General features: G+C 35.5%; 1 protein-coding gene across 1 annotated transcript in view; it reads left to right on the top strand.

Moving 5' to 3' along the window:
* The window catches only part of TrpA1 (Transient receptor potential cation channel A1), a 393,252-nt gene that overhangs the window by 321,452 nt on the left and 57,661 nt on the right, over positions 1–14,139 (top strand). The window contains exon 15 of the mRNA XM_089095770.1: positions 1,714–1,995. Coding sequence (XP_088951896.1) covers positions 1,714–1,995 — 282 coding nt within the window. The remainder of the gene's footprint in view (positions 1–1,713; positions 1,996–14,139) is intronic.

Below are 14,139 nucleotides of genomic sequence, written 5' to 3' on the forward strand. Positions count from 1 at the left end.
CTGTATTTATTCAATACTAAAGTGTTTTATTCCAGCATCTGAATTAGGATTTCTTTATGGTTAATGATAATTTGAGATTTTTTGTTCAGGCTCAATTATAAGTTTGAGAGATGTAGCTCACTTTATATGCTACTTGTTACCTTGGTTAAGTGTATTGTCTTCATTGTGGGTCCTTGTTTCTACAAATTTGAAATAATTTGCTAAGAAAATGCTCAATTTTCTGTAAAAATGGCAGCTTTTATTCGCAGGTGTACATTCTTAAAACGCTGGAAGAATACACGATTACAGTTTATTGCTCCTCGGAAAGGAAGCTAGATCGATCATGGCTATTCGAAAAGGGACAGGTTATGTATCATATATTTTCAGGAGAGGAGAAAATGAAAAAAAAATAGGTTATTTAACATATTGACCTGTAGTTGACAAGAGAACAACAAAGATTCCCTTAGAAATTTAAGATAAGACCAACAAACCAAAATCCCCATCAAAAATTCATTTGCCAACCATTTTGTAAGAGAAAAACCAGGATACATTTTATCAAAAAGAGAATGAAATACAAACGTAGAAAACAGGCTAATAGATCCGTATAACTTATATCGTTTGAAGGGATGGGCAGGGAATCCAAGTCTCACAAAAAGGTGTAAAATAATCCCTTTTAAAAACTACGGTTGACATGTTTGAATCTCTTTTATTAGCTTTTTGATTACCCACTCAAAGTAGATTGAAATACTTTGCACCAAAGTTAATATGTGTTTCACTAAATGAAGCACATTCAAAAAAAATTAAAAAAAAGGCACTTTTACCTAAGGGCAAGATGATTGTATTTTAATGTCTCTAGATAAAGCATTTAGAGACAGATAAGTTTCAGGATGCACTTGAACTCATGGCTCCTATTTATAATCTCAGGATTTATCTGCAGGGGATGCAGAGGAGTGCCCCATATATTGTAAGTGAATGAAGGAGGCTTCAAACTTCCAGTTACAGAACCGTTGAAGCGTCTGGATAACCGGGTCGAGCTTGCCCAAGCATGAGTATAGCCGCTGCGGTCAAGGTTTGAAGGTTCAAGGTTTCAATGGGGTCAGATGGGTAGCATTGAAACTATTTTGTCCCTAGTGCCTCCAACCCTAGGGATGGCGTCGTATAAAAACCTTTGACTAATCTGAAAAGAAAATACTAATATGCCAAGTTTATCCCTAACTGTCTTTATATTGTTTCATTCGACAACCGAAATAAAATATCATCTATGTGAAATGCTTCTATCAACATTTTGTAGCAGTAATATATTTGTATAAAGGCTATCTAAAAAAAAAATAAGAAAATGGCAATTTGCTGCAAAATTTTCGTTAACACGTAAAACAACAGTTTTTTAAACTATTAAAAAAACACAACACATCCTTCTAACGGAAAGACTTTGCTCTCTAGCTTGTCCGCTGCAAATGAATATGAACATCAACAAACACAAACGCAAAGTATGCATGCAATAATTCATTCAGTGGACCTGATCTGTAATTGTGTGGTCAGTCTCTTTTGCTCAAATGAAAATCAATAGATTTCGACGTTAATAGACATTCTTCAATTTTCTATTACTAACGGTCTAATACGATGTATCCATGAAACAAAAAAACAAACAAACAAAATTAAAAACCCAGAAATAAAAAAAACTTAAAAATCCTTGACAATGGCAAGGAGCTTCGCAACTTTTTTTTTTATTTTTAGGGTAATCATATTGGTTTCAAGCATATACCCCTTTCAATATTTCGAACTTTTACAATGATGCTTGGAGAGATCGATTTTCTTGGCACATTTGTCCGTCCACTTCCACAGCTCAAAACAGAAGATGTTGACACCACTATTCTAATGCCCATGACGACTCATTTAATTCTACTCCTATTCATGATTCTAATGCCCATTCTTCTAATGAATTTGCTTATTGGTTTGGCTGTTGGTGATATCGAAGCGGTAAAAAGGAATGCCCAGTTAAAAAGGCTTGCAATGCAGGTAAGATGACCCTATCTTCTCTATGTTACCCCTAAATGAAATTCGAAATACTGGGAAAATAAGGGGAAAGAATTGCCTGTTCTCAAATAAGTTCTAGGGTAACACTGGCTAAACAAGACATAAGAAAATAAACAAGCGTAAAATTTTCCATTCCAAAATGCCTGAAAATATTTCAGGTCTTTTGAGCAGTAATCAGTATAGAAAAAGGAAAAAAATTCGTAAGATTTGGAAAAATGAAACTGATTTTCCTCAATGTAAAGAAAAAAATCAATTGAAAAATTTTCAAGGTTTAAAGCAAATTCAACATCTGAAAAATGTGGCAAACTGCGACAACGATACAATGCAACGATAAGTTGCATTGCCAAATTTTTACTTTTAGATTGATAATTGAGAAGTGCCTGAGTCATCAGAGCCCTCATTTAGTCATCAGTTTTCAAAAACAGGAGCCAACATTTAAGAGCCAAGCCAACATTTAAGGAGCCAACATTAAAGACCAGGAGCCAACCAGGAGCAAGCAGCCCGTGCGATTTTCGAAACTTTTTTTTCAACGCCGAGAAAACAAGTGTTTTAGCATTTTGAATATTTGATCCAAACGGGAGACCTAAAAAATTCAGAGAGGACGATGCAGAAATAGTTTAAGAGGATTACGTGGGGAGGAATCATTACATCTTTTCCTATTGGGAATTATAACATTGCATAAACTTTTTTCGAAATAACAATATTATATTATATAATATAGAATCTTACAGTTTTAAATAATATTATGTAATATAATAATATAAAATGATAGATTAGTCTAAGATAGTTAGTTAGATAAAAAAACATGTTAGAGATGGATGTCTTAAAATTAGAATGATAAATTTGAATAAGAATGAAACAAAGCTACTGATTACTAATTACAACTATTGATATCTTAAAGAAGAAAAGAGACTATCCTAAAATGAGACGAAATAAAAAGGAAAGAGGAGGAAAGAATAGGAAATAATAAAGAGGAAAGAATAGGAAAGAATAAAGAGGAAAGAGGATATTTGTCGGTTCCGATTTACAGGATGTAAAATCGATAATCTTTGGTGTGAATCACTGAATGCAATATATTATATTGTTTTCAAGCATATTATATTGTTTTATACAATATAACATATTGTAAATATAATATATTTATAATACATATATTGTATTATTGTTATATTGTTGCATTATAATATATATTTATAATATAATGTATTTTATATATAAAATATTATATATTGTTTTATACAATAAAACATGTTGTATTGTTTTCAAGCATTTTATATTTAAAAAAAAAAACAGACGACTTGACTAAACACAAAAAAGGAAAATTTAGTGGGATATCGCATTCCTGAATAGGATGTCCCATAAGATACCCCTTATGTGAAGGACATACCATTTGTATGAGCGATTTGAAACCAATATTGACAATGATTTTCAAGTATGACTATTACATATTCTAAATTATCAAAAAATATTAAAATCAAAGCTACTAAAAAGGCAATTAAAAGGGATACAACCAAAGGGTACTGTCATTCATTCTGCATGAGGAGGTCAGAGATAAAATAATACAAAACAGAAATATTGCTCTTTACTTCACTATGATTAAACCCCTTTGATTGGTTGCCCCCTTCCCCTTAATATTTTATTCATGTCCAGTTGTGGTTCTGAGTAACATGCTCATTTCCCATTGGATGCCATTTTGTGATTACAAGGGCAATAAGATGCACAATAAAGTTTTACAAAAATAAATTTTCTTACCTGGATTTAAATATTGCGAATAATTTAAATATATTTTCTGTGTAACTGACCTAAACAATTTGCTGTTTTTTTTTTTATTTATTTTCAATCAGACAAATCAGAAAAAGAAGAAAGGCAATAATTGCCAGTCAAGGCCGTATTCAGAGGGGGAGAGGGTAGAGGGGTTGAAGTCCCCCCAAAATGTATGTCTGACTCATAAAAACGTAAGAAAAATTAATATAATTTTTTATGAGTTTTTTTTTGTGTACCCCCCCCCCCAGAAAAATCCCTGTATATAACACCTACCGAAAAAAAAATCCTGGATACGGCCTAGATACCAGCAGTAATAAATTACAATGGGACAAAAGAACCACCAGAGTGGAGTAGAGTAGTAGGTACCATTTTACAGAGACATATAGGAATTACCATGCTATTTGCAGAGACGTATAGGAAAAACATTTACAGAGACGTAAAGGAATTACCATGCTATTTGCAGAGACATATAGGAAAAACATTTACAGAGACGTATAGGAATTACCATGCTATTTGCAGAGACGTATAGGAAAAACATTTCCAGAGCATGTATCTATGGTCAAGATCGTATAAGAGAATTAGACTGGTTTTTTTTTGCTATTGCACATGGAATTATACAAGAACCGTACAAGAAAACCCACGTCTGAGGCACTACAGTATCACATGCACATTGCAAAAAAAGTTGGCAAGCTATAATGTGGTCTAACATGTTTGGAAAGTATGGTCGTAATTATATAAATCAATCAGACTGGTTTTGAGGCAACATCCGTTTTTTAGTAGCCAATCAGAGAGAGAGAGAGCGAGCAGAGGTTACTCCATATACGATAAATTGATTGGTAGTTGGTATTTGAATAAAAAGAATGGATTTTATTACAATTAATATTAGTAAGATAATTGAATTCAGAGAGAATAGTTTATTTGAGAGGATATTAGTAGAGAAAAATGAGTGGTTCATTTACATTATTGGAGATTAATGATGGAGCCGACAGCAGCAGCAATGATATACGAGTACCCAATGTGACTGTGGAAATAACCGGAGGCTGTAGACTATGCCTTGAATGGGACGATATGTATGCTAGATACGTGATATCATTAAGCAAATTTAAGCAGGAGGAGCAACTATGTTTTGCTGGAAAAGTGAATATTCTTCATATAAATAAACTTCGGGCAGCATTAGATGTTCTAGTGAAATATAGTGATGAGAACAAATTGCATCAGTGAACATTATTGTTGTTATTATGTTTAATAAAATTTTTTCTAAATCTAAGGTATTTTCTTTCTATACTAGATTATCATATATTTTTTAGAGTAGAAAAAAAAATTCTTGCTAGTCTGAAGTTGGTTGTGAGAGTGTTAGGACTAAAAAAAATGGATAGATTCGAAAAAGAGTGAATCATGGGGAATCTAGTGCTTATGGAAAAACGTTTGATTCTATATGACGATTTTCTAGAGCTGTCTATTCAGAGAAAATATTTTCTCGGGGAATGCTTGTCGATATAATGAAAAATGATTCTGCATCATTAGACTACTGCATGAGGCCTCGGAATTGTGGTCCAAACGCATTTACGCAATTTATTATAATATTGTTTATGACAAGACAAACTGATATTGTAGATACACTTCTAAAACCAAGTTTTGAAATTTAGTACTTTTTTTCATGAAAAATGCTAAGTCTGAGGATAATTTACTCCTCTCTCTATCTCAGACAATTTTTGTTGTTGCTAGCTCAGTTTCATTGTGGCAGTGAGAGTGTCAACACATAGAAAAATTTTCCATACATGTCCGCTATGTATGTACACACTGGGCAGCTGGTCATCATGTGAGAATTGCACAATGATTGATGAGTATGATGAAAAGTGTAGATTATGCGACCCGTGTAAATTGCATAGAGGATATGCTGTACAAATTAAAGGCTGTAAATCCTGTCTTGAAGAGGTGTGTGACTCTCATCCATGAGTGCACCTATGCTCCAAATGCCATTATGATAAATGTAATCAGTGGGAGAATACATATCCCGGTATGATTGGAAAGAATCCTAACCGTGATTTTAGTTTATTGCTTCGATATTGGTATCGTCGTGGTTTTAGATTGGTCTGGGAGGAGGAGCCGGGTCAGCGATTCAACTGTTGGAACAACAAAAGAATATGGTTTCTACGTCATCGTTGTGAAGACAATGGGTGTTATGATCTTAAGCCCACTGATGTTTATTTGGCTGTGACGGAATGTGATTCTCCAATTAAGGACACTGTTTGCTTCAAATATGCAAATGGAAAAATATGAATTATATAGAATGAAAGAGAATATTATCATTTACTATACAAAGAGATATAAAAAGAGTGAAGTTACACTCTACTGTAGAAAAAGTGACCCTGACATTGCAGTACATCAGGATCCGTATACTGTTAGTTCGCATTATCTATCTACACTAATTGTTGTCGAAAAATACCTATAACTAGTAGAAAATTCAGTCTAAAGAGTAAAAAAATTATTTTATCGTATGTTTACATTTTTTTATCTTTTATTAACAAACATTTCCAAATACATTTTAGAGTATTTTAATCGTAGGGCACTAAAATCAATATTAAATACACTTGTAAGTATATTTTCCACTAGAAAGTCGTTCAATCGAGGTAAGTAAACGTAGACATCAAGAAACTGTTTTTAGTTGTAGCCACAACATCTGAACATGAAAAAGAGTAGTGCATTAAAGCCACATGTCTTAGTCGTTAAATCCTCTACTCTTCGTTGATTTGGAAAAATAGTTTTCCCACTGCTTTCAATAAAATTGCTGATGTATGGTGTGTAAAATTTTTACGATAGACCAAGAGGATCAAAAAATTCAATAATCTTCGCTGTTTGAAAGAAGCATAGCGAATGGTCGGTCTTCAAAGTTGATGGAATGTTATTAACAATGATTAGGGTATTGTTAACACTTGGAATTTTTTCAACGAAGTCCGAAGGTGTGCAATAGGACTTGTACTGGGAAATGTATGGATCCTTACTAAATATGTTGATTATTTGGTTTGTGTTCATGGTGCTAGGTCTAGTAGAACACTGCCGTCGGGTGTGATTTCCCAATAGGTTTCAAATTGACTCAGTGATATTAGCGTGATACTCTCAGTCAAAGCATCGGCAAATGTACACTCTAAATATAAATTTCCTGTTTGTACTAACCTCATATTCTGGGTTCTTGAACAGTCTAAAACAATTACACCATGATTTTTTGAAAACATTGAATCGGTTATTTCATTTTCAAATAGTTGTGAGTCATAATCTAGAGATTACATGGCCAATTCGTACAGAGTTCTATAGGATTTTTTCTCAAATGATAGAGTGTACAGTGAAATACAATTCACTTTGCACACAAGGCTAGATCGACCAAAAAAATTAAAATCATGGGGGGATTCAGTCCAGGATCCAACGGCACTGCCACTCTTCACAAAGGCCAAAGCCAATTTTGATGGGATTTCTCATTTGATAAATGATGAATCATTTGAACCGGTTCAATCATTTCAAATGATTGAACTGGCTACGAGAGCCGGTGGCAATGTGACGTTGATTGGTGATCGTATGGGGGACAAGAAGTTTAATGTTGTTACCATTGGCTCTTAGCTTTTCAGCTGCCAATTCAACAGAGCTCATAACCTGTTGTTTTCGGACGTGGAGAATTGCAGATGTGATAATGACATTTGCATCGGGTGCTGCAGGAAGTTTTTTTTCTCAAAATGAAATTCGATGGGGCCAGTTGCAACTTTATGTCAATCTTGACATTGGGGGGTAGCCATTGAGATATATTGAATATCTCATGATTTAGTTTTCCAACCAGATGAAACTTCTGGGTCACTGCAGTAGTCAACTCACCATCAGTATCAACACCTGATCGATATTCATAGCCCAATGATGTTCCTCTCAACTCCTTGTATGCCTTTCGTGTGATCATCATAAATTGTATTTAGCTTGCATATTTGGATAAATAATTGCTAGTAGTCACCAATGTTCCATTAATAAATACATTAATTTGTTTGAATAGGCTGTGTAGAATACAGTTCTCATAGGAGAGACCATTGGCAGCAGTCGGAGTTGTATTATCTGACTTTTTCTTCACCGCAACATTTAAATCAATAAATGTTGATGACAAATCAATGAAATAGTCTTCGTTGGAAAATATTTGAAAGTGTTTATAGTCTTAGAGTGGTTTTGGGGAATGAAATTGTTCATAGTAGCCATACTTGACACTGACATCAAATTTTTTAGCATTGAATAGATTCAATGATTAACCGATTACTGGATATGATTTCTTGTGGGGGACATAAGTCATCTTAAGAGAAGAAATCCTTCTTTGATCTAACAACCTTTTTCTTTTTCTTCTTCTTCTGCTTATTGGTCTTCCTTGTTTTATTCTTCAAAGACCTTGGTGATGTCCTTCGCTTCCTGCCCGGGTGGAGACTGATGAGTGAATGACGCGGACGCATCCTTTTCAATCCCTCCCATTTTGCCGAGATTTTAATTGCTCACCAACGGCTCTTGCTGAAGATCTAATATTTTCCTCATCAGTCTCCTTGAAATTCTCGCCCGACCCCCAGTCCTGTAGTGTGGAGGCAGTAAAATTTGATGCAGCAGGTACAAGATATTTTCTGGCAAGGGGTAGTGCAGAACGAAATAGCCTAGCAAACCAGCTACCAAGACCATAGCCAGACATTGTAGTACGCCCCTTGTAGTAGTCCAATCCATTGCCTATTTGACGTGGACTCAAAACACCAACATAGCAATCGATACCGGGGCAGACGAATGGAATTCTTCTACTGTTCATTTTAGGTGATTGTGCTGTCGCCAACAATGGGTCGAAAATGACATGTAGTCACTGCTAAGCCTTTTGTTATTGCTAGAGGATCACCCAATACACTTCTTAGTGTTAACTGACAGAGTTCCAAATACGAAGTGTTTACAGGAACATACTGAAGATGCTTTATATTATAGTGATGAACAAGTTCATGAGTTTTTTTTCGTTCAAGAACACGTAGGAGGGGACGTTTCCTTTGTGGAAACTCTCGATATTTCCACAAAGGATGCATAGAGAAATATGTAAGAGTCCTAGGCGAAACCAGGTGGATAATCAGCAAAAATAACTTAATCCATCCCGTAAACGACGCCAGCATTTTTCCCATTGATCATATTCTGTTGAAAACCAAGAACATATCTCAGATTATCATTGAGAATAATTATTTGAGTGTCAACAGGTGAGGTAATGTAAATCCTATCGTGTTCCAATGAATAATTAAAATGAAATTTACCATTCCTACGATATGAGATTTTTCTATTGATTGTACGACACAAATCTGTCATATTATCGTATTCAATATATTTCAATTTGGCAAGTGGATATTCGCTAGATTTAAGTGCTTCAACACATTCATAGTCGACAAAGAGTGTTCAATCGAATGGTACAACTTTTATATCGTACACACGATCCTTTCTAAGGATGTCAGAGGTATTTTTGAGAATACAGTCGACAAGCGACACTTCATACGCACCGTCAAATTTAATGGCGGGGGAGAGTTTCGTCCAAAAATCACTTGTCTTATTCAAGTCGTGGTAGAGAGGATCGGAAATGTTGGACATAAATGTTACATAGAAATCATTGGGCATTGCCAATATCTTCAACACCGATCCAAGAATCGAAATACGAGTTGTATTCTATCCACTTAACAAGTAACTGTTTCCTACCCCTGCGAGTACGAGTCTTTAATATCTTGTTAATCTGATAGATGTTATTATTATTTTCAACATTTTAAAGTTATTAGTCATAAAAACCGCCAAAAATCTCGTAATCTTTGATATAAAGCAAACTATAAACTATGGGTTTAGTGTCTAGGATTTTTGCCACTTTAAAAAGTTCGGTGGACCACAAGTTATTCCCCTTTTCAAAAACATTAGTTGTTCTATTCATTCGAACAGTATGACCAACATTGAATTTGTTTTTCTTCTTGACAATCGTTTCATTGGAATACTGTTTAAGAAAGTGTCAATTGTATCATGATCAGAATGATGAGCTTCCGTTGGGGTTGAGTTGGACAATGATCGATGAGGTCGTTGATTATAAATCAACATGATTTTATCTAAATCATGAATAAAAGCCGGTATTTTTCAATGTACAATATCTTGAAATTGAAAGTCGAATAGTTCTTATCAATCGTTCGGCCAATGCAGCCTTTATGGGACTATGCCTATCATAGATCAGTGTACTATATTTCACTAGTACTTTTGCAACATGGGGATTAACAAATTCACTACCGCGATCCGTTTGAATTTTTTTATATGAATCCTGTTCGAGAATACTTTCAATGGCCTGAGCAAGTTCAACGCCTCTCTTTGATCACAATGGAATGGCATATGCAAAGCGACTAAAAACACTGACTGCAAGTAGAATGTACTTGTACGGTGTATTGTGACGTTGTTGAATCTCATTTAGAGTTAGGAGATCTGCTTGCATTATATGCAATGGGAAAAAGGCTTTAGTTTTTCGATATTGATTAGCACGAAGTCTATAATTTCTATGCAGAGTGTAACTTGATTCATTTTGTAAATAGTCTTGTACACTTTTAGTGTGAACACCAGTGACCTTGGAAAGAGTGGTGGGGGAACTTAAACTCCCCGCTTCACCAATGTTTTCATAAACACCTTTCTGAACTTTAACCAGTTTGAACGTAAACACGCTGTGTAACGTCCGCTACCCTTTTGTATACTATTGGTTGGTGGTGGTGATGGTGACATCAAGAGTTTTTACTTTGTCCTCGCCGCCATTAAGTTTTTTCCACGAAATTTGCTAGTAATTCTCAAGATTGAATTTATATCTTCTTCTTCTTCTTCTTCTTCTTCTCCTTCGTATATTCTCGGTGTTGTTGTTGTTGATGTTGATCGAGCATGTTAATTTAATTTTTTTTAGAATTTTTATATTGATAACAAGACTTTTGTAGACGTTTATATTGTTTAGAAAGTTGTATAGATGAGCGTCAAATGATAATAATCCTTTACGATTTGTAACCATGTCATAGATTAAATCAAGTAGATTATAGCTCTTACTCTGAATTATAATCCCTTTCCCATTATTCTCAACTTGAATATGATCTTGACCACTTTCCATGAGTTAGGTTAGTTGTCGTTTACTTTTTTTAACGATATGAGTGGGGCATTAGATTTCCAATTTTCAATACAATTTGATCCAATTCCTCCTTCTTTAATTGTGTTCCAGCAGCAGCAGCAGCAGCAGAATCTTGAGGGGATGATTCTTTTTGGTGATCAACATCAGTCACTTTCACACAATTAGGTCTATTTTTGTCTCATCGGTAAAATACATCTTGAAGTAAAAGTAGTTTTTATCATCCTCAATATTCTCATTGTCAAGGAATTTACTCAGATTGTTCTAAAAGTGTTCCACGGATGAGAGAACAAGTTCTATTGGAGTCAATCTATAGGGTTTCGCCATCTAGAGAAAACTGTTTACAAGTCCTGCAATTATCGGTAGTAAAAGTGTGAAAAGGCTACCGGCCGCCTTAAAAATACGTTTCTTTTTTAAATTCTTTCTTTTCTTTTTTAGAAGCCCATGCAATTGAAAGCGAATGATGTGTCATGTGATGTTTCTGAACTTATTCTGGCTGTTTAACATTGCCCTCGGTTAAATTTAAACAAAGTTCGGATATTACATTAATGAAATTATTATCAATACTATGTTTGAGTATGGCTTTCCTAAGCGAGGTGTTGAAGTGCTTAGAACAGAAAGCAGATGCCTATCTTCATGTTGTTTCTTCAGTATCATGATAGCACATAATAGGTCTTTTTAGTGTTCACGGGGAGATATACTGTAATTTCATTGTCGAAAATATCTGTGACTACACGAAGATCCTCGGGTGTATTTTGATTAAGATCCAATAGGATAAAGCCGTAGGGTATATTAGTTGCCTGATTTTAAACTGAGAGCAGAAATTTAGGGGCGCCTGGATAGATTTGCTTATTGAGAGTTATTAGGGAGCTAAAATCACGAAAAACTCTGTAGATGATATAGTAGGTGCAGTTCAATGCAAGTGTTCGCATACATTTGCTCTGATGAAAGAGATTGTGTAGAACCAGAGTAACGGAAATCTGTTCATGATGAGAGCGAACGGTGAACAATTGCAGCATTTCCTGGGACCATTGTTCAATAGCTTCAGCCAGATGGTTAATAATCAGCCAAGAGTTTGATTCAATAATGTTGAAAACATCAAGTCCCTGTATGAATTGTATCTGCACCAATCCCGTCGTGGCAATTGCTTTTATTTTATCGTATGACTTCTGCCAAATACAGTAACAATAGTAGATTTTTTTTTGGCTTTTCCACAAACATTTTACCACAAATTTTAATTATTTTAGTTAAGAGTGTTGTTTTGCCCGAAATTGACGGCCCACACAGCAACGATCTGAATGGCGTTTTAAATTGATACATCTTCCGTTCAACAGTTCATATGGAGAACTAACTGTAGACTATAGCTGTCTAATGACTAAATAATTTCCCTAATAGTCCGTTCAAGAATAAAAAATCAATAAAGAATCATATTTCTTGTATTATACAAAAACACTTTACAGAAAAAAAATACAAAAAAGCTTTTTAAAATTATTAATAAAAAAAAATGCACTCGAAAAACCAATTAAAATAATTGCACTTTTTCTTTTTTCAATGAAACATTTATATTTACAAAAAAATCTGCTCCAAGTAAAAAAAAAAAGATAACTTTGGTAGTGGCGGTGCGCCCCCCACTGGGGGCCCCCGGCCGCGAGCCCCCCCCCCCAAAGGCTGTGATCCCCCCCCCCCCCCAAAGGCTGTGAGCCCCCCCCCCCAAAGGTTTTGGGAAAAATTTATTGGACTTTATTCAAACCGAGACTTTCCCTATGGATAACACATTCGGCCCGGTCTGAAGTTAAATAGTGCCCAAGGGGGAGGGTAGTCACACCGTCTTGACAAACAAAGACCTTGTCGGAAATGGTACTCATGGCAATTTTATATACATTTACAGTAAAGTTCCTGTAGTTTTTGGAACGAATTGCAAGCAATTTGGCTCGTGGAATTGTATTTTGAACAATACAATTCCTATAGATGTCCATGTCGAAATTCTTATCCACATAGCGCGTGGGTACTCCTTTGCAACGTTTCTTGATTTCCTCGTCATTTGTCTTTATAAAGTACACCTTCGGACTTACAAACATACCACGGGAAATCATGTCGCTTCCCGTTTCTGATTTAAAAAATAAAAGCTGATTTGGCGCCCGACGTTTCACTAGCTCTGGGTAAAGTCCACTCCAATTGGTGTAGTCCATCCGCGAGCTGATAATTTCACCGTGCGCCAAATCATCAATTAGATTTGGGGTTTTTATTTTTAAAAGTAGATAATCCGTGTCCCCGTAGCAGACCTCTACTTGCCCCTTCTCCGGCCACTATGCCCTAGTCAGATTGTAGTAGATTTCTAACATGAGATTTTAAGAGATCTCCAAAATCGCACTTCCTGCAGCAACATTTTTATTCAGTACAATGCATCTTTTTTTCTATTCAATAGTATCATGTCCAGGCCAATGATTGTGAAGGAAGTGTAATTTGGATCGGCAATAATTCGAGCACATTGTTTGGGATCGGTCACGGCGTCACAACGATTTCTTTCGCGAACACTCTCACAAATTTCACCAAAACCCGAATTGAAAATGAGTATATAAGTTTCTTTTTCGGCTTTCGTTTGCGCTTCAGAACGTTTCTTCACAAAAGTGTCAACAACCGTTTTCAGATAGGGTTTTTGGCTAAACTGGAGAGCTCTATGAACCTTTGTGACGTTGAAACCGTTGTTGCACATCCATTTTAAAGTCACATGATGTACAACAATATTTTTTTTTGACAGAAGGTCAGCAATAAGTTTTTGTTTTGAAGGTGACCAATGCAATCTGTCCACCTTGACCAAACGCCTATTGCGGGGGCTCAAAAAGTCCCTAGTCACAGGTCTATTGATGCACGGGAAAACACAATCCTTTACCGAATCGTGAAGCTCAACTGGTATCTCCCCATCAATTTCAAAAAACCATCCGACCGGCCCATTCTCCTCAACACTGTCAATGTTGGGGAAATGGGGAGCTTCAGGGTCATTGAGCCATTTATAGTCACCGCAGGGTTAGCGCATAATGAGACATGGCCGAGGGGTAGAGGGAATTCATATCAAGGAAAACTGCATCCGATTTTGTCCCCGTCTTTTCTCCAGTTGGATCAGTTTCCAAGATACGATCCCCGTGAAAAACATATCCACCCCTCATTGACCTCTCAATGAACAGATGCTGATCAATGTCATTGATTAG

The sequence above is a fragment of the Artemia sp. Qi Xiang Cuo genome, chromosome 10 (assembly GCF_049724085.1).
Source record: "Artemia sp. Qi Xiang Cuo chromosome 10, ASM4972408v1, whole genome shotgun sequence".
In the NCBI taxonomy this organism is placed as follows: Eukaryota; Metazoa; Arthropoda; class Branchiopoda; order Anostraca; family Artemiidae; genus Artemia; species Artemia sp. Qi Xiang Cuo.